This window comes from Buceros rhinoceros, unplaced genomic scaffold (genome assembly GCF_000710305.1).
Source record: "Buceros rhinoceros silvestris isolate BGI_N320 unplaced genomic scaffold, ASM71030v1 scaffold33853, whole genome shotgun sequence".
In the NCBI taxonomy this organism is placed as follows: domain Eukaryota; kingdom Metazoa; phylum Chordata; class Aves; order Bucerotiformes; family Bucerotidae; genus Buceros; species Buceros rhinoceros.
In genome coordinates this window covers 72,430-92,050 of record NW_010406118.1, presented here as the reverse complement: position 1 = coordinate 92,050, position 19,621 = coordinate 72,430, and the positions used below count along the sequence as shown (strand labels likewise).

Sequence of the window (19,621 nt, the reverse complement as noted above, 5' to 3'; positions counted from 1 at the left end):
TAATTTTTTTAAAAATGAAAAATGCCAAAGGGGTTTTGTTTTTTTTTTTTTTTTTTTTTTTTTTTTTTTTTTTGGAGTACTAATTCATTGCTAAGCCATGGTGAAGACAGGTTTTGACAAAGTGACCTTGCTGGACTATTTAAGAGAAAGGATACTTTCAATAATCCATGGTACCAGTTTTTAAACTGGTCCCTAAACAATGCAGGAAATACTCTGTAGGACATTATTTGGGGGGGCAGGGGTGGGGGGTGTCTACTTGCTTATGGTTGTACAGTTCTGGCCCTGGTAAGGGACAGAAGTCTGTCCTTCTGGATAGAGGCTGGATTGAGAGTTGCAAAAACTGGATTTTCTTCCCAGATAGGAGACTGACTTTCTGCAAGGGACCATGAGCAATCACTTCTTTGTTTCCACTGTTCTCCTTTAAAAAGTACTTTGAGATCTAATAGTGAGAGGCAGGATTATATTTAGGGTGAGTAATAAAGACGGGGAAAAGTGTAACTTTTGCTCTACTTCTTAATCTCTCTCTATTCTGATTGATGTGGCTCTCCCATCAAATCTGAGGGTTTGTCAGAGAGAAGTAATCTATTTGGATTCTCTCGCTTAAAGAGGACGTTCCTATACGCTGTTTTTCCTAAAAGCGTTTCACATGCTTCCAGATTTCTCATATTGAGCAAAGGCATTATCCAATTCACACTTCTGTTTTCTTCTTCTGGTGTGTGACAGTTGCACAAAAATACACTTCTCTGTTGGCCCCAAGAGGCTGTTCCAGATCATGTATTTTTGTTTTCCAATACTCTACAGCTTTCTTCTTTTTCTTGCAAAAGACACAATTTGAAAAGTCTGTTGTGACATAAGAATCTGTATAGTTTTTTGAATACAGGCTTAAAAACCATTTTGAGTCATCTATGTCACCCATACAGAGCCACATGAGAAGAGTTCATGTTAGCCTTCAGTAACGGCGTTCCAGAGACAGCGTCTGTCCTGAAGAGTGTTGTTCTCTGAGCCCATCATCCCATGTTTTTGCTTCTGTGTTTCTTGTTAAAATGTTTCATCATCTTTATGTTCTTCAAATGTCAAAAAACTATTTGAAAAGACATTCATAATATTAATGGTCTGTAATGTATGAGTCTTGTCTAGTAGGAACAGCAAAGGAAACATTTCTATAGTTACACATTTTATCAGGTTACAACCCTGGTAAACCCTGTTTTCTTGTGGTTTTGCACTTGATTAGTCAGAAAAGAAAATCACAGTAGTTTTATAGCACCAACACATCTGAAAAAGTTTGAGTATCCCTTAGTGTTACTGTTGGCTGAATGGGTTTATGCATTTTAAACCCGGTAATGAGCTGTTTAGCTTTTGAAATCATGCTTGCTTTGATAACAGAATTTATTCTATCCAGTTTTAAAACCTCTTGAAAGAACACAACTACAAATATCTGGTGTTACCAGAATAGAAGTGAATAGATTTGCAATTCTATTTTTGCAGGAGTTGGGCATGAATTCCCAAAATCTTCTGTTGATAAGTCCTTTTCTAGAGGCTGGAGCCGTGATCAGCCTGGACAAGCACCGATGAGACAACGCAGTGCTACAACCACGGGCTCTCCAGGAACAGAAAAGGCAAGAAGCATAGTACGGCAGAAAACAGTTGGTACGTATCTGTAACAGCTGATAGAAGTGACAGTTGAGAAGGGGTAAGGAATTAGTAACTGACTTCCATTGCAACGTGGTTAACTTCTTTCCACCAAAGTGTACTACCTGTAGTAATCAGTTAAACACGTAAATTGTGTAGCCCTGCGTGGGTAGCTGAATACCTTGTGGTGATAAGAATTGCAGTTACTGCAAATGAAGGTAATGCAGTTGAAATACTAATTCTTAATGAGTTTGATCACACGCTTAAGCTAGACAGGAAAAATAATACTGTTGTGTGGATATGAAAGAGAAAAACCTGGAATGGTTTGCAGTGTTACAGGTAGGCGGGTGATAGAAAGCTTTTTAAGTCTGTGTTCTCAAAATGCACAAAATAGGTTGAATATTTAAAAGTGTGAGAAATAAGTTTGCGTCTGTATAAAACGTGCTGGCTCTGACTGTATCCCGAATCTTGTGTTAATGAAAGCCGGGCAGGGATGTGTGCAGTTCTCCACTGCTGAAGCTGTCTGTTTCTCAGCTCAGTCACTGGCAGGTACTCTTCCCTCTGTTAGAAATGAGTGATGATGAACAGTGCCTTAGCTGGATTACTCAGAAGACTCGTTTACATTTGTGTGATTTGCTTAGAGTATGAACATGAACTGGACTACAAATTTCTTTACTCTTTTGTCTCATCTTGATGATCTCAGTGCTATCCCTTATGTGAAGGAATATCAAGCTGATTTTACTTTTATTTAAAAGAACCACCTTTTAAGTACTATATTTTGCTTTTTTACTACCTCTGTAGTAGCAGTGGCTTCGGTCATTGTGTGGTGATGCTTCACTGATACCCCTTGGAAGCAGGTACATTCTGACACAGTTTTAAAAACTGGGGATGTATATTGGCAGCTGGATATGTAATTGTGTTAGCTGTTCAAAAATTAATGTTTTTCTTCCTTTTTCCGAAAATATTTGCAGTTTTAAGTCACAGAGGTTATTTAGCCAAAGATTTTATTTGAATACTCTTCCAAACTCTCCATTTCAATCATTCGTTTTCTCATAAGGCTTTTGTTGTTGTGGAAGAGGTAATTGTTCTAGGAGCAGTACAGACATGTAAGAAAATGAAGCCACAACTCCAAAACTTCCTGTCTCTTTCACACATTCGAATGCTACCAGCTTTTCCTGCATCTCCTGTATATGCAGACAGCACCTAGTTTGACTAAAGTTTTCCTTATGGATCACAGATACTTGAAATGTAATTTCTGCTTCACCATAGATAGTCTGTGATCAACTTTGCAGTGTTTTTGTTTTAAATCTTAATTGTCTTAACAAGGTAAAGCTCATGTTAAAATTTCTTCTTCCCAAATTGTTAATATTTCAGATATTCTGTCAGAAGGTTATGTTGTTTGGTCAATTTATTAATGGTTTTGTTTTGCTGCTGTTTGAAAGATGGCTATTTATATGATGTTAGCCCTAAAATGACTGAAGTTTATTCTAATCAAGCTATATATTGACCTGGTTAGCCGCAAACTAATCTGATTTTAGTTTCACTGTGCTTTAGCTTCCATGATTCTGTTTCTTTCCTCCAATTATCTTACATATTTGATATTAATAAGCCAAGTTTGTATTATTGTAACCAGTTAAAATTTTGTGTTGTAGAATACCATCTGTGGACAAGCATTACATCATTAGCAGGATGATTTTAAAAGATTAAAAGCCCTGAAACAGTTGCCAGAGCCAGAATCCCAAACTCTTGTTCTTTAAAATATTGATAGTGAAGAATATGTGACAAAAACTGTCTGCAGACAGTTGCTCGTTGCTCTCTCTTTGGTCTGCTAAGAGAGCTGTTTGGATGCTTCTTAATCTGTTCCAGTTAACACAGGGTCACATAATTAAAAAAAACTGGTTTATAGTCACAATAAATAAAATCTTATATAGAATTTGCTGCTCAGATCTTCTCCTTCAGTTTAACATTAGCTCCACAAGCTAAGTCTGGAATCGAGTCAGACCTCAGATAATGGTGCATGATATCCGATACGTAGTACGTTTCCTTTGATTGCGAATAACATACTCTTTATATCTGAGTAGGGGGGAAGTGCACATTCAATATTTTATGCTAAAGAAAAAGCTGGGGTTTCTTTTTCATCTGTTTTATGTTGTACACATTTAGTGTACATCTGTGCACCTCTATTTTTTGAGCCATCCTCATGCCAGCACATATTTATTGCTGCACCAAATTTGTGTGTATGTGTGTGTTACTCAAATAAAAAATCACAGCTTTTCTGATATTTTTAGCCTGAACTTATGTAAAGTAATTTTTGGAAAGGGGCCTTTAAACACGATGTGCATATGGGTTGAAAAATCTTCTCTAGGACGAGATATGGAATTTGTGGCTTAGGGAGCAGATTCTAGTCCTATAAAAATAATGGACAATAAGGAATTTACTGATTTATTGTTCTGCTTTTGTCGATAGACAACAGTGGAAGGTTATAAACTGTCACATACCCAGTCCACATTCTGGTGGTGTCTGCCTCTACTTTAATTACTGAATTGAATATGACACATCTTATTTAAAATAATAAGGTACTGAGACCACATTTTCTTTTTACAGCATCTCAGAGTTAATTTTACTTTCAATAATAATACACTGCACCAATTTTTCCTTCAAAAGTTTGTTTTTAAATTTCCACCTTCCAAATTGTAAATGGGTTGTTCTGCTCCCCGCTGCCCCCTTGCTAATATCAGTATGATATGGGAAAAAGGGGCACTTCGCGGTAAGATTTGTCATCAACACAATATTCAATCTCAGAAGCTTGTTTATATAGAATCATAAAATCATTTACATTGGAAAAGACCCTTGAGATTCACTGTGTAGCTTGCTGTTTTTTCTCTTGCCTACATTAATTTTTAGAGGCACAATGATGACTATAATGCATCTAACTATGTATCCTGAATTTTGTTATTGTTTCTTTAAAACAGAGATGTCGAAGCCTTTACACATTTGCTTTTTTTTTAAAAAAAAAAAAAAGAAACGGTTTCTGTCTTACAGACTAAGTTTAATAGAGAATGGCTTCATTCTTGAAATGTCTGTCTTTCTGAATTGTTTTTTCAAACCGATGTTAAGACTCCTTTTTAAGTTGTGCTGCCTTTGTCGAATGTGTTTTCTGCTCTGTGTACATTGACCGACCCAAGTTATCTGCATGTGGCTGTTAGGGACAATTCTTTAACCTGATTTAGAAGTGTGATGTGCTCAACTTTCACTGCGCTCCATTCATGTACTTCTGATTCCCGTGCAGATCAGGAGCACTAAGCTTGTAAGTCTATATTTCACGTTGTTTTGAAAATATCTATAGAAGAATTCAAAGACTGGTTAAATATTGTACTGATAGTATTTTTGGAAGATGCACTGAAGTTTTCTTAAAAGAAGTTTATCTGCAGCTATTTTAAACCAAGTTATCAAATTTGCAGCAGTTTTTCCTTTTGGAAGCTGCTTGAAACAATGAATACTACTGTTTTAAGAACTTCAAGCGCACTTTGTCTTACTCTGACAAAGGAAAACAAGCGTCATAAAGATTCTTTTTAAATCTATTAGAAAAGCTGCAGATGCAACCTTGATCCCGATGCCATAGATCTTATGTTTTCCATTCTGTAGGACTGTTGTGAGGCTGTGAGATACAAAAAGGTGAATTAGGATCAGCTGAGCAAGATTTATCCAGTGTAGATTAAAAGCCAGACCCTAAGGAGGAAAAACAATTTAATGCTTTTTGTTGTCAAACCATTTCATTTCAGTCACTTCATTTTAAACGTGGAACTGTAACAAGCTGTATTGCAAATTTCTCCACACAGAACTGGTTATTTTCTCCTTATGCTTTTGAATCTCTTTTGGAGAATCATGGGTATGGGTAAAATTCAGAGATGCTTTTTCAGGAGTAAATCTGAAAGAAAAATACAAATGCAGTGTAAGTAGCTTTTTCTGTTAAATGTTTTGAAGTTCTGAGTGCTTGTGGAGTGACTAACTTTGATTTTTCAACCCCTGATGCAATGGGAAAAAAAAGTGTTAATTAGTTTCTTGATTTTGAGTGCAAAATCTCTGTAATCGTCATAATAAAGGCATTGTTGCTGCTTTACATAAAAGTTAAAAACTCAAAATGTCTTATGTGTCCACTGATTTTTTCTTTCTTACAGCTCTGCCAATATCTGCCGTGCTGAAATGTTTTAATTTTTGAATTTTCTTCCTTTTTATCTTTGTTTTCTCTGTTGCTGCTTTTTCTGTGACACAAGCCTTTCATTATAGTCACTCTTCTTTTTTCCTTCCCCACTTCTTTCTTTTCCTTTTTAAAGCCATGAGAAGCCGATCCATTGGTGAATGTGCTCTGCCATCGGCCTATATACGCAGTGCTAAAAGTGCTCCTGTTCTGATCCATACTTCCAAACCCTTCTTGCCTGATATTGTTCTCACTCCCCTTTCTGATGAGCTTTCAGGTAGTGCCACCTCTGCTAATTTCTGCACCCCCTTTATCACTTTTTTAAACCTTCTGCTTTCAAATTCTGCTAAATCATTAAATTTTTCAAAGTAAAACTACTTGGGGGATGGGGGGAGAGGGGAAGAGATTAAGAATGAATATTTTCAGTCATGCTATTTTGCAATTCATTCTGGAACTGTTAGAAGTTAGTGCTGTGCCAATGTTTACTATCGTAAAAGTGATAATCAGAAATCTCTCGCTTTTTCAATTTATTGGTAAGAGGAATATAGCATCTACCAGAAAGTATAACTAATCTGAAGATTTTGTTTGTGATGAGTGAGGGAGGGAAAGGAAGAACAGAATTTTACTTTGATTTGCTATTTATATCTTTTTCCATCATTTTTTTCAATTCTACATCATAGATGTTGTGCATGATAATGACATACTTTAGCTGCCATGAAAAGAGAATGTCTGGAGGATATGGTGTCATGTAACAGGCTTTACGGCACGCCTGTGTTTCATTAATATATCAAAACATTCAAACAGTGAATCCAGTTCAGAATTCTGAAGTGCTTTGGTGTTGGTTTCCAAATGATCTATTTTTTACAGAGTTGTAGTTTACCTCAACATTACGTGTGGTCCAGCAGGGAGAAGCTTGGCTAGAAGTTTGATAGTAGCTTTCTTTGGGTAATTTTCTTTGAGCTAACAAATTCAACAATTAGAATTAGCACATAATTTTTAAAATGCGTGCATGGAAATTTACAGATAATGTTATTTTTCCTGTGCTCTGGCTATTTCATAGGTGTAAATTAGTAGCATGTTAAGGCAGACAGTGATATTATGCCTTTGTTTCAATGCGTGGAAAAAAAAAACAGGCAGCATAGTTGGAGGACTAAATATATAGTGAAACTATGCAAGTATAAGGACTTAATGGCAGTAATTTTTAAATGAAAGATAGGTTCTTTTTGGTTTCTGACTTTTCTCCTACCTGCCTTTGCCACCCAAGAAGTATCAAGAACTGTATTTTCGTAACTGTATTTTGTTATGTGTGCAAAATTAAGGCTCGTTGTTGTGAAACAGAAACGTGGTGCCTTAGTATTCAGTTTGAAAACATAAATGGAGAATCAGTAAAGTCTAAGGAACCCGCTCTGGGAGAGAGCAGACTTTCACAATGAAAAATTAAAAAGTATTTGAATCATAGAATCATCTGGTTGGAAGAGACCTTTAAGATCAAGTCCGTATCTTGATACCACAAAGAAAGAATTAAATACAAATATATGTAATAAGTTAGTAAATGTATGAGTGCAAAGGATATCTCTGCTGAGATAGAAATTAATAGAACTTAGAAGATAGGGATTTTCATAGGAACGGCCCATGAACAACCTATTAGGAAATAGATCCTACCTGGCCATGACATTGTTGGATATAGTCAATGAAGATCTTAAGAGCATCTACAGAAGGGATTGAGCTCTCATAGTGAAGTATTATTTTGTCGTACAGTCACTGATACTTAATTATCCTGTCTTAAAGACAAAGTACTTTTGCAGTCAGTTCTATCATCCCTGTTTCTGGAAGGTCCTAGCTTGCATCTTTCTTCTCATGTGTCCCAAACCTGATGGCCCTCTGGCTGTTATCTTCTCTGTTGATACTCATCTGATTCAAAGACTGTGCAACCAGTGTAATTTTTAAAAGTTAAATATTTTTACAGACCTTTGCACTTTTAACAGAGAAAAGCTCCCAGGTGCTTCCTGCTTTTGCTGCCTTCTCAGGCAGGTGTGTGTTGGAACAGCTTCATGAAAGCCTTCTGTGTCCAGATGTGCAGCGTGTAATTTGGGAAGTAATCACATGGTTTCTATCGTAATCATCCTTTAGGTAGTGAATGATGTTTAGCTATCTGCAAAAGCCCTTTCTCTTACTTTGCGATTATATGAATATCCTTGTTGCCCTAACCGACTTTCAGATACAACTCGAAGGAGAGGATATTTCAAATGATTAAAGATGTCCCTGCCCACTGCAAGGGGATTGGACTAGATGACCGTTAAAGGTCCCTTCCAACCCAAACCATTCTGTTTCTGTGATTCCAAAAGAAAAGGGTGCCCTAAGCTTAAGTTTTCTGAAGTAGCATTCAGCTTCTTTTTAGCTGTGAAACTCCTCACTGATAGATTGACTCCCTGAATGCTGGTGAATCTTGACAGGCAGTCCGAAGGAAAGCATTTATGCCAAACCCTTTACCTTATGTGCAGTACAATACATTGATTTTTCAAGAGTAAGGCAGAGCACCCAACTAAAATTTGCTGTTTATGGAGACACAATGTTTCTGCTTGAAGATCTGTCTTGCCAGAACGTTATTTCTCCATGAGTTGGTATCTAGTGTATCTGTCTCCCACCTGATGCTGAAAAACTACCTTTTCTTTCTGCCTTTCAGCAGAAAAAGGAGAGGTAAGGTTGATTTAAGGAAAAGTGTGACTGAACTACCAATTTCCATCTCTTCCTCACTGTAACGTATTAGGATCCAGGCCAGCGTTTCTCCTCCGTACGTGCAGTGTGTCAGGCACACAGCCGCAGTGTGGTTAGTGAAAGCTCGTGCGGAACATTGTCGGTATTTTCAATGCTGGTGTGGCAATAATGGTGTATTTTTCATTTCCGTAATTTATTCCTCTGTTCTACAAAAAAGAAATCTCTATTGGCACAAGCACTACACATTCGTTTGAAAGTGTTTCTATACTTGTATGTGCTGGTCACGCATACATGAGCGCCTAAAATTAATGCTGGATCAACATTGAAATAAAATCAAGCTGAATTTATTTCAATGTGTGGAGCGGCTTTGCGTGCATTTGGAGTTCTCCATCCAGTAATTTTCAACATCCTAGAAAATCATAATCACTGCATGCATGCACAGTGTGCAACCCTCAGGCTGCTGTTTTAGATAAGCTCGAGTTGCCAAAGGGTGTGAAAGATGCATATTGAGGGCTCAGGGTGAGATGGGTGTATCCTAGTTACATATATCAATCTCATATAACATTATCACACATATTTTTGACTGAATCCTGTGGTCCTTTTTTTGCAGCTGTAAGAAATAGCTTTGAGATTATATAAGCGTAACCTGTGTTAGTCCCTGCCTCAGTCAATAGAGTTTGACATAACAGTTCCAACTAGAGAGAGACACTGCTCATTCCAGGGGGTGTTTGTTCATGTAGTTACTATTTGAACAAGAACAATGATGAGAAATTTGTTGTTTATCAAAGCTGAAGAGAGAGGAAAGGGATAATAAATCGTGCAGTGTACGCTGATTTTTTTCAGTTCCTGTTTATTTTCTGAAATACCCTGGATGTTTACTCTCTTTTTCCAACGCAGACCTCTCTATTTCTTCTGTAAGAGCTTTGTTACAGTTCAGTAAAATTTCTATTAGGCCAAACTTTAATTTTCAAATTCTAACTGCCCTGAAAAATTGGGCATGGAAATACCACTTTTCATCTTCTTCCAAGACATACATTTAGTTAGTGTATGAGCACTTTAAGGCAGGTTTTTAAGGTGACTTCATGTTATCGTTATTAAGTATTACTGAAGTAGATATAGAGGTCCATGAAGTAATAATTTGAAATATTTTTAAATGGATTCAACATAGTTTCTTTATTTTGGCAGTAACACATCAGATTGAGGGGAGGGAAAAGGGCTTAAATTTTGTGCTGATTTTTAGTAAATTCACCTTTCCAGTCCTGAAGATAAACACTCTAGGCAGAACAAGGTAAGTCTGTTTATTGCGGCACATAATTCTCATTGTTGTTCATTTAAACTCTTTATTATTATTCCTTATTTTAAAAGCATATCTACAGCTCTTTAAGTGGAACACAGTCAAAAATAGATCTGGGAAATAAAGGATTCTATCAAAAAGAAAGCAACAGAAAATGGAGAAGGCTGTTTTTACCTTCCTGTTCAAGTGTCTCTCCCGTAAAAAGACTGCAAGGGATCACATGAATTCGTGCAATTAGTTAGCTTGTCTGTAGGAGGTACTTGGTCTTGCATGATTTGATAGTATGTAGTGTTCCTATCAGGAGATTTGAAGAGGAGTGTGAAGGTTCTTTGTTTTGGTGGATGACGTGAAGTGGGCTGAAGATACTTCTGTACAATTCCTAGGTGATCCCTGATGGAACTGCAGCTGTTGGTGCAGTTAACTGTGACTTGTACTGATGTTAACATACGGGCATTCTCAACCACGACGAAGTATCACCAATTTAAATGGTCATAACATATATTCTGGTCTTCCTTACTCTAATGTTAACTGTTTTGAGGCTGCAGGATGTTCTTCAGTGGCAAGGTCCTTAATTTGGTAATTCTTATAGATGTCACATTTGCTTGAGTAAACTGGAAGAAGAGGAGGACGTGAGCCTCCATTAAGTATTTAGTTCCACATTTTTGTGAAAGATTAGAGACAAAACATCCTTCTAGTGAAAAAGAGTCTGTCTTTAAATTATCCCTGACAGGTAGTCATCTTTTCTGTGTCGCGCCAGCTCTTCCTTGTCATTTAAAAGCTTTAGCCTTTAGGATACGATCTGCCATAGATTAGGATTAGGATTACTTATGCCATAATATTCATAATTGTATGACAGTATTCTTTCTGATATTTCAGTAATTTTTATGTCTTCATTCAAGTTATGAAAAAGTAATAGTTTGCTACTTCAGTAGGCAATTCTAATTTTCCAGAAAACTTACTCGTTCTCCTTGAGTCGTGCACTTTCCTGAAGATAAAAGTTCCATGAAGGGTACTGTCGTTAAGCTAATTTGTATTCCAGGTAACCATTCCCTGAACAAGCTAGCTGGAATAATATTGATTGAGTTGTTGAACTTATTGGCACAGCCCTAGCTTTAACTGTATTTCCAAACGTTCCATGGTCTCACTGTTTGTTCTCATGCATGTTAACATTTAAAACTGTGTTCTGATGGTCTAACTCATTTATATTACATTCTGTACTGGATATTATGTGCGTGTGTTTAACACTTTAGTACTGGGAAAAGTGTTTCTGTTGTGCTTAAGAAAGCAAGGCTCTGGACTTTCCTGGCTTTTAAAGTCATGTAATTAGGATGTAGTGGTAAATAAATATGATCTCTGTATGTAAATTTTAGTGCATGTTACATATACTTTCTTCCTACAGACATTGACGATGCTCAAATTCTTCCACGTCCACCTCGAGTCAGACATTTTTCACAGAGTGAAGATGCTCCAAGTGAAGTTTTTGGTGCATTAAATGAGGAACTGCCACGAAGCAGCAGCACCTCTGACATCCTGGAACCATTCGCAGTTGAACGAGCCAAAGGTGCAGTTCCTGTCATTGACAGTTCATCCCATCATGCTCCAAGCTTACAGAGTTCCACTGAGACCTCTTCAATGCATAGATCCACTGAAAGCCATATCACTGATACCAATAGCAGAGAGTCCTCCTTGGAAGTTGGGGATAGTATTTATGACCATCTTTGTCATTTAATAGGGCCGGTAGAGTTTGCAAACACAGCCTTTGAACAAAGCCAGTATGTTGACCTTGAAGGTGAAGATGATCTCCTTTCCTCTCTGAGAGAATATCTTAAAGAAAAAGAAGAACTTGGCGGTAACTTTGAGATAGATAAATGTGAGGCTTCTGCTCACGAAGTTGATACCTCAGTAAATAGGAATGATAGATTACCACTGGATGGATTAGAAAATAGAGATCAGACCGGTCAATGCACCAATAGCATCACTGTTACAGAAAGAGCCGATGACACAGACCTGCACCTAGAACAAAACCAAGGTGGCTTTATAAGTAATATTGCACCTATTCAAGTAGACATTTTTACAAGAAATCAAGCGCTCGATAAAGCCAGACAGTTAAATACTGATAAACAATATGAAAGCGTGTTTGATCATGGGTCAAGTAGTCCTAGCAGCAAAGAAGGGAAGAGATACCTGTACAGGCAAGCAGCCACTGAAGCTGATGTAGATTTAGTTGTGGAAGCAGCAGTAGCTGAAAAGCATAGAATTGCCCAGTTTAATGAAAAAGTAACCAACTCACGTGTTTCGCATGCAAAGAAAATTCTTCCTAAAGCACAAGTTAACCCTCAGCTGCCTCACGTCAGAGGCATGAGCAAACTGTCACCAACTAAAAGGAGTATATCTGAAACCGTAACTCACAGGGCCAAAATCATGAAAATAACGACTAAAAAAAGAAATAGCGTTCATGTTACTTTTAGGCCATCTACAGAATCGGTTCAATTTTACAATCCTCTTGAGAGCAAAGAGGCCGCCTGGAAAGCAAGACTTCGTAAACTCGGTGGCTTCAGTAGCGGTGGTACTGGTAGCGGCAACAGCAGCACCAGTGCAAGCACCAGCTCATCAGCTGGCACGGAGCTGGTTAGACCTGGAATATATAGACCTCTAGATGCGATCAGTGCTGCTTCAGCTGAGAGCAAGCAAAGTAAGGAATCTACAGAAACTCCAGCAGCCATGCCGCAAAAAGAAGGTATTGCAGTTAACCAGTTCCATAGTCGCAGTGCCTTTAGAGCATCATCAGGTCAGGACTCAGCACAACAGCAGGGCTCCCTGGGTGGTGTTTATAAAACTGTTGTCCATGCTCTTTCGAAGCCGAAGGCAAATGTTTCCCCACAGAGGCAGAACAGAATGCCAGCAGAGGCTCCACTGAGGGATCTGTACAGTCATGTAATGGGCTATTTTGGAAGGAAAGCTGCAGGTGAGCACTAACAGTGTGCAGAGCGCAAAAGGAGAAAGGCAGCACCAGTTTGGCTTAATGCAACTGAAGCAAGCTCTGATAAGCAATCAAAAGGCTTTGGGATGATCACTGCTTTCCCTGTTTCGTTATGCATGCGCCTACAGCCAGCTGATTTTTCTCCCAGCATAAGTTACTTTTACGTACTTCAGATTACTAATTTCCCTTTTCAAGATATTTAGTTGAACCTCTTTGCTGCTGAAGACCATCAGGTTAGGGAAGAGGAAGAGACAGTAAATGACCTAATAAAGGATTAAAGCTTGAGAGTTTTGAATGTTCCTCTATCGTGCAGAGCCTTAAAATTCCGCCTACTGAATGATTGGCATACGCATATTTTATCAAAGTGCTATTCCACTCTGAGTGTAGTTTGTCAGAAGGACCTGGCTCTAGACCAGCAAGGTTGAACTAATTGTATATCTGGTTCATTTAGTGTGTTTTCTTCTTCCTCCTCCTCCTCTTCCTCCCTTTCCTCCTCCAAAACAACAAAGCCCCTCAAATTTGCATTTGAGAGTTGGTTTAGATAAGTTCTAAAAAATAATCTGAAACAGAAATCTCCTGTTACTGGAATGATTTCATTACAGCAGTTCTCTATGAGTCTGATCATAAGGTTTTGTTTGAGTCTTTTTCGAAACATGCTGTAAGCCTTTCTGTGTTCATTCATCACAATGGATGCAGTTACATCTTGGCAACATCTTTCATTGCTTTCTTTTTTCTTGGAATCATGGATGTTCATGAAGGTCTCATGATAGTCTTTCTCTTGCTAACTATGAGACTTCTGTGGACTCATCAAAAAAGAAGGCTGTCACTCTAATACCCAGTGTCCTAGTTCACATAACCTTCAATGAACAATAAATTAACTTTCAGCAGTAAGCAGGTTTTCTTTTTTCCCCGTTGTTTCGCTGGCATGATTAACAGGGGGTTCTGTACTGCATCCTGCATCGAGATGTTAATGCCACCTGAGGGCAGTCTCTGTAAGCAGAGCCTGACTGGCATGGGTCACAAAAAGGACTTCTGCTTTTCTGTAGAATCTAGACTTCCTACAAAGGGAGAGCTGGAAAGCACTGACTTGAGATGTACCTTTTATTTGAAATCTGTAACATTTAACAGAGCCTCCTTCGTAGAATAAACGACACTGTGGTCTCATGAGAGATGATAGGGAAAAATTCTTACAGAGAAAACGTGAATAACTGAAAGACTTTAGAGGTGAAGATCGTGAAATCAGGTCTTACAGCACAGTTAAATATGAACAGTATAGTTATATCAAAAATAAAATATCAAAACAGTGATAAATAAGTGAACTTAATTAATTGTTCATAGCCATTGACCATCCGGAGTTTGACTGTTCATTCCATGTACAAGCATGTAATTTTATTACATAGCATTTTCCTTGCACTATTTATACTAACTGTACACGGTGCCACATTGACGTTTGCCATTAGTACATAGTACAACCCCGTTTATTTTTGCCACCACACTGCCCGTCACTGGGAATGCAATGAAGAAGGAGCCTGTAGGAATTGTGTAAAATGTTTAGGATTTTGTCATGATATGGAGGAAGAATATATGCTGTGTCCTTAATGCAAGCATTAACAACTTTGAGTAGTGCTTACCTATAAGCTTCTTGCTCTTAAAGGTGGTACTGGAATCAACTAACCCCGCTTAGTGGGAAGAAGAAGCTGTACTAATTCTTGAAGTAGAATCTGCTTTAAAAGAGGGAAATTCTTAAAATGCATGTTTGGTGATTTTGATTTTTTTAATTTATGTTCATTAGCAGGAGTTTTCATTTGTTTGTGTTTTGAAACTGTCTTAACGTGCTCTTTACTATATACAGTTGTTCATTTGCTTTTAGCTAATAGAGAGGACATGAGTCAAAAGCTGCACCCTATTGATAGTGATATTGGCAATAGCAATACAAATGTTCCTGACCTCATGGATGAGTTTATAGCTGAGAGACTCCGCAGTGGTAGCGCACTGGTAAGCCGTTAAAATTCCTACAGTTCTGTATGTAAGTCTGCCCATATGCACAAACTCATCAGTGACACTATAAACCAGTTCCTTAAAACACATACAATTGTTGAGTAATTTCTTGTAAACTGATCTCTGGTAACCGTCAACCAGCATTTCATGTCTTTTATCCTGCACTTCTCCAGAAGTGTCATATTGTTGTTTGGAATGCCATTCATAGTGAGAAAAAATGATAATCAGTTTTAAGTGAAGAATTTCTGGTTACTGTTGAATGCTTACAGAACGAGACAGCTGATTCGAAGAGATAGGTGTTTTATTAACTAGCAGTGAAAGAGGAAATATTAAATTAAAAAAGGTGCAAATGAAGAACAGAGTGGGTAACAATTTAAATGCAGCATTTCAAAGTTTTTCAGTTCTTTTTTCTACTTAGAATTTTTTAAGATTTTTTTTTTTAAGGTCATTTTAAGACATGCTCCTGTAGAAGGTTGTCAGTAAGGGGTTTAGTTTTTGCTAATAAGGGACAGAAGATTCTTTGACATGATGAGAAAAAATTGCTGCTTATTGTCATCCTTTATAAATGGCAAGAGAGGACCTTTAGAGTTTGTCCAAATGTATGCTTTTTTCTTTCTTGTTTTGAACTCATGTTTATGCAACTTGATGGTTGGTTTTCTTATCTGTCTCCCCTCTCAAGCAGTCCTATCTGTGAAAAAAAATGGTCTTTCTTAAAGAAAGACTCCAATTAGAACACTACCTTACTTTTACACGAGCAAATCTAAATGCCTTATATCTGTTATATGCTGTCTTCGGTGTCCAACTCAATACCAAGGTTTTGGCTTTATCATAGGAAAATAAATGCATGAATTAGTAAATTCATTTGCTTGTGGCGTACATTAAATTTTTGCTTGTAGCACGGTAGCTGTAGGCTAGAAAACGCAAAATGCCTTGACATTTTTTTCTGCTTGTGTCTGGAACCGAAGTTGACAAAATTTATTTAGTGATTTAGACATAATCTGGAGATAGTATACCTTTTTACTATTTTTCTCTCTCAAGTCTTGCCTAATATGTGTGTGGCACATGCTAGTCTGAATCCTAGCCTCTTAAAGTGTGTGCCCAAAAAATTCATTAGGCAAATAAAATGTATATTAATGAAATTCTGTGACTGCCTGGGTTCTTCAGTCCCTGCTGGGGAGACCCCGTCTGGGGTCTTGGGAAGCCTTGGCTATGTATGTAGATGATGGCAATTTCTGGTTTAGGTGCTTAGGAACTATTTGTTACATTCTGACGTTTGCAGATGTGGGATTGCTTCTTCCATTTGATGTACATAAGCTGTCCAAGATCGTAAGATAATTTATCTCTTCAATGTTTAGAATGTGACAAGAAGAGGAAGCAGTCCTGGCAGCCTAGAAGTTCCTAAAGACCTTCCTGATATATTGAACAAACAGAACCAAATGCGTCCTATAGACGACCCAGGCGTGCCTTCCGAATGGACCTCACCCGCCAGCGCGGGCAGCAGCGACCTCATCAGCTCAGACAGCCACTCGGACTCCTTCAGCGCCTTCCAGTATGATGGCCGAAAATTTGAAAGCAAGTATATTTTTCCAAAAGTAATAACATTTTTGATTGACTGATTGCAAGTTTCTCTTTTCTTTCTTATTTTTTGATGTAGAGTTGTATGCCGGCAGTTTTCCGTAGAGAGAGTTTATTTTGACTTCCCATTGAAATCATTAACAAGTTAATGGAGCAAGGAGAGTTCTTGAGAGACTCTTGTGTTTATAGTATATAAACAAAACAGCACTGGGATACAACTGTGCAAAAAGCAGAACGGGAGTGAACCAAAGTTAGAAGGCAATATTGTCTTCTGCCTGGAGCACATCCGTTTTGCACAAAATATCAACATGAACGGTTACTAAGTTTGGGAACTACTTTAATTCTTTTCAGAACACGTAGGTAAAACTTAAAGAAGGGCTTCTGATATTTTTACAGCAGTCTCTGTGTAGCTATAGATTAATCAGGATACTAAGTGTAAAATCATGGTGAGATCCGTATGCTTTGTTAAAATTAGTATGCTTTGTGTGATAACATAATACTTTTCATTTAATTTATCCACTCCCATTCTTGTTCAACAGAAGAGGTCATTATGGTTGCTAGAAATTATGTCTTCGTATTTTATTTGAGAGAAATAACGCTTATATGATGTAACTTCTTCCATAAATTCTAATTTTTAGATACGTAGGTGTTATGCAGCTAAGTGATGGTGTTTAAACCTTCATTTCAATGTGACATTTTTTTCTTCACTGTTGAAAAATTTGCCATGACATCATTTGCCATGCTATTTTTAGTTTGAAGTTAGTGCTTCAACAACCAGCTTGGATATTTCTTCCAGCTTGTAAATTTTGCAAATAAATTCCTTCGTATATGTTTCCATTATTTTTATGTTATTGTCAGCAACAAAGCAGAATACAGGACATGCAATAGGAATGTCATTTCCAGAAGCACAGTTGCAGTTTTGTGACAGAAATGAGAATATTCATAATAATCAATTCTGCTGTTACATTTTATGTAGATTTTGCAACAGTGTGTTAGCAGCTTAGGAGATGCACATACAAGTTTTTCATGGAGAATTTTGGAGGTGCTGGGCTTTTGTCTTTCACCTTAGTGGTATTTTTAGGTTGTGAGTTAATACAGTGCTTTTTTCACACAGATTTCAGCTTTGGCACTGAGGCAGGGACACCGGCTTCCACTGACGCTGATGCAATTTCAGGACAGCAACAGAGTGCCGAGGAGCAAGAAGTGGCCAGTCTAACTACCCTCCACATAGATTCGGAAACAAGTAGTCTCAATCAGCAACCATTGTCTGCTGAAGCTGCAACTATTACTGGTAAAGCAGTTAAAAAAAAACGCTAAAAAAAGAGCATTTATTTCAGAAATTTTCTACCCATCCTGAAGAATGCAAGCTCTAACTTTTGCAGTGAACCTCTGTTCTAATATAAGATGATTCTTGGATTTCAGTTATTTCTTGATTGCTATTGAAAAGTAACGTGTGAAATAACATAAGTGGAAAAGCTAAGTCTGACTGACTTACCCATATGATCCTTGGCTTGATGCTAAATGTATTTGAAACCCTTCATGATGAAAATCTATACAATTATTAGAGAGAAAACTCTTAACCACGTAATACATGCTAGATCTCTTACAAGTGTCCTTCTATTACTGGTAGTCAAATAGCTGATTTTCTGGAAGAGTTTCTCCCTTGGTAGGTTTTGACAGAGCTCTTTCAAATCAGTGTATCATACTGAAGTATCATGGGATTCTTTTATATACTTCTTTTATATACATCTATCTTAACCTCTCGCTATATTGTCAAATGTGTAAATGGGAGCTTTTAATACGCAAAACCTTACTGTGCCACGTAAGGTCAGTTCAATTTGTGTAACTCCAGAATTCTTTTTTCTGTTACTACTTTCCCTATTGTTTTCATGGAAGAGTAATCCTGTCAGGAGCAGTGTTTCACAGCCTCAGCTGATGAGCTTGAGGCTCCCTCAGTTTACTGTGCAATTGTTCTTGAGACAGAGGGTGACAATTAGGTCAGGAACCATCAAGTGCTGTGGTTAACCCAAACTGAATGGGCTCCTTTCTGAAAGAGAGAATCTTCCTCTCTGAAGAGGAATGGTCTCTTGCCAAAAGAAGTAAAGATGTCCATAGTCATCATGTTCATACTCCTTGTTCCATAACTGTTAAGCACTACCATTCCTCTTACAACCCTGGGAACAAGTTCCTGTTTATCTGTGAAACCTTATACCTGCATACAGTGTCCTGTTCTCTGTGAGAAGTCAAACTCTGCGTTTTCAGAGACACTGAAAGACATCTTTACTTCCCTCGCCACAATTTTCACTTTCTAAAATTGCCTTCTGCTGAAAGAAGCATGGTGTTAGCTTTCGTGGACATTGTTGTTCAGCTTGTTCAGCAATGTTTAGCTTGATTTCTGTTCTCTTCATTTTTTCCTTTGCTGTGTGCTCATTGAAAGTCCTCGCAGCAACTGTGCTCTGTTTCTGTTTGTTTTGTATATGTTGTTAATTTCACTACTGTTTGGTATTTTCTTCCAAGTTTGCACTGTAATTGAATTGATAAGGTTGCAATCAATGACTGAGTTGTCCACTGAGAGGTACTGTGGCTGTCTCTTCTCGTTGTTTGGACCACTGTTTTGGAGAGGCAGCTTTTGTGTGTCATGCATTTAGCTGGGTTTCCTGAGGAAGGAAAACTTGGGAAATTACTGTCTCTCTCTGACTGTTCCACACCCCTAGCAGTGTTGGAGCCCATTGTCTCATTTCTAAATATGTTTCTAAATCAACATATAAGAAAACAGAAGGACATTCTTTTCTTTGAAGTTTTATGAACGATAGGCAGCTATCTAGTGAAAATTGCATGTTTGCAGAGTCCCATGACTGGGAGGGGACTGCAACATGAATTCTCTGTTAGATACCAGCAAATCCATGCAGAAACTCAACCTCAAAACACGCTCATAAGAATTGAGTTTTCTGCTGCTCAGAAAACCACTTATTTCTAAATAGTTCTTCTTTGAAGGTTTTTGGAAGGAAAATTTCTTCCTGGCATATAGACATTATTTCATGTTATCAAATTATGGAGTTTACAATTTATTGCTGTTTACTAAGCCCACAAAAAGTTGAACCTGTAGTAGTCTCAGTCAAATTTGGATCCACATGCGCTGAAGTATCTTTTAGTGCATCTTAGGAGACTCAAGTAGTTCAGCAAATTTTCCACATTTATTTCTGTTAATTCTCTTCCATCGTATGTAAAGGTC

The 19,621-nt window shown here is 37.7% G+C and overlaps 1 protein-coding gene across 1 annotated transcript in view; it reads left to right on the top strand.

The window, feature by feature from the left end:
* The window catches only part of RALGAPA1 (Ral GTPase activating protein, alpha subunit 1 (catalytic)), a gene marked incomplete at its 5' end in the record, with an annotated part of 110,905 nt that overhangs the window by 21,970 nt on the left and 69,314 nt on the right, over positions 1-19,621 (top strand). The window contains 6 exons of the mRNA XM_010133963.1: positions 1,486-1,647; positions 5,964-6,104; positions 11,236-11,397; positions 14,687-14,811; positions 16,170-16,386; positions 17,504-17,680. Coding sequence (XP_010132265.1) covers positions 1,486-1,647; positions 5,964-6,104; positions 11,236-11,397; positions 14,687-14,811; positions 16,170-16,386; positions 17,504-17,680 — 984 coding nt within the window. The remainder of the gene's footprint in view (positions 1-1,485; positions 1,648-5,963; positions 6,105-11,235; positions 11,398-14,686; positions 14,812-16,169; positions 16,387-17,503; positions 17,681-19,621) is intronic.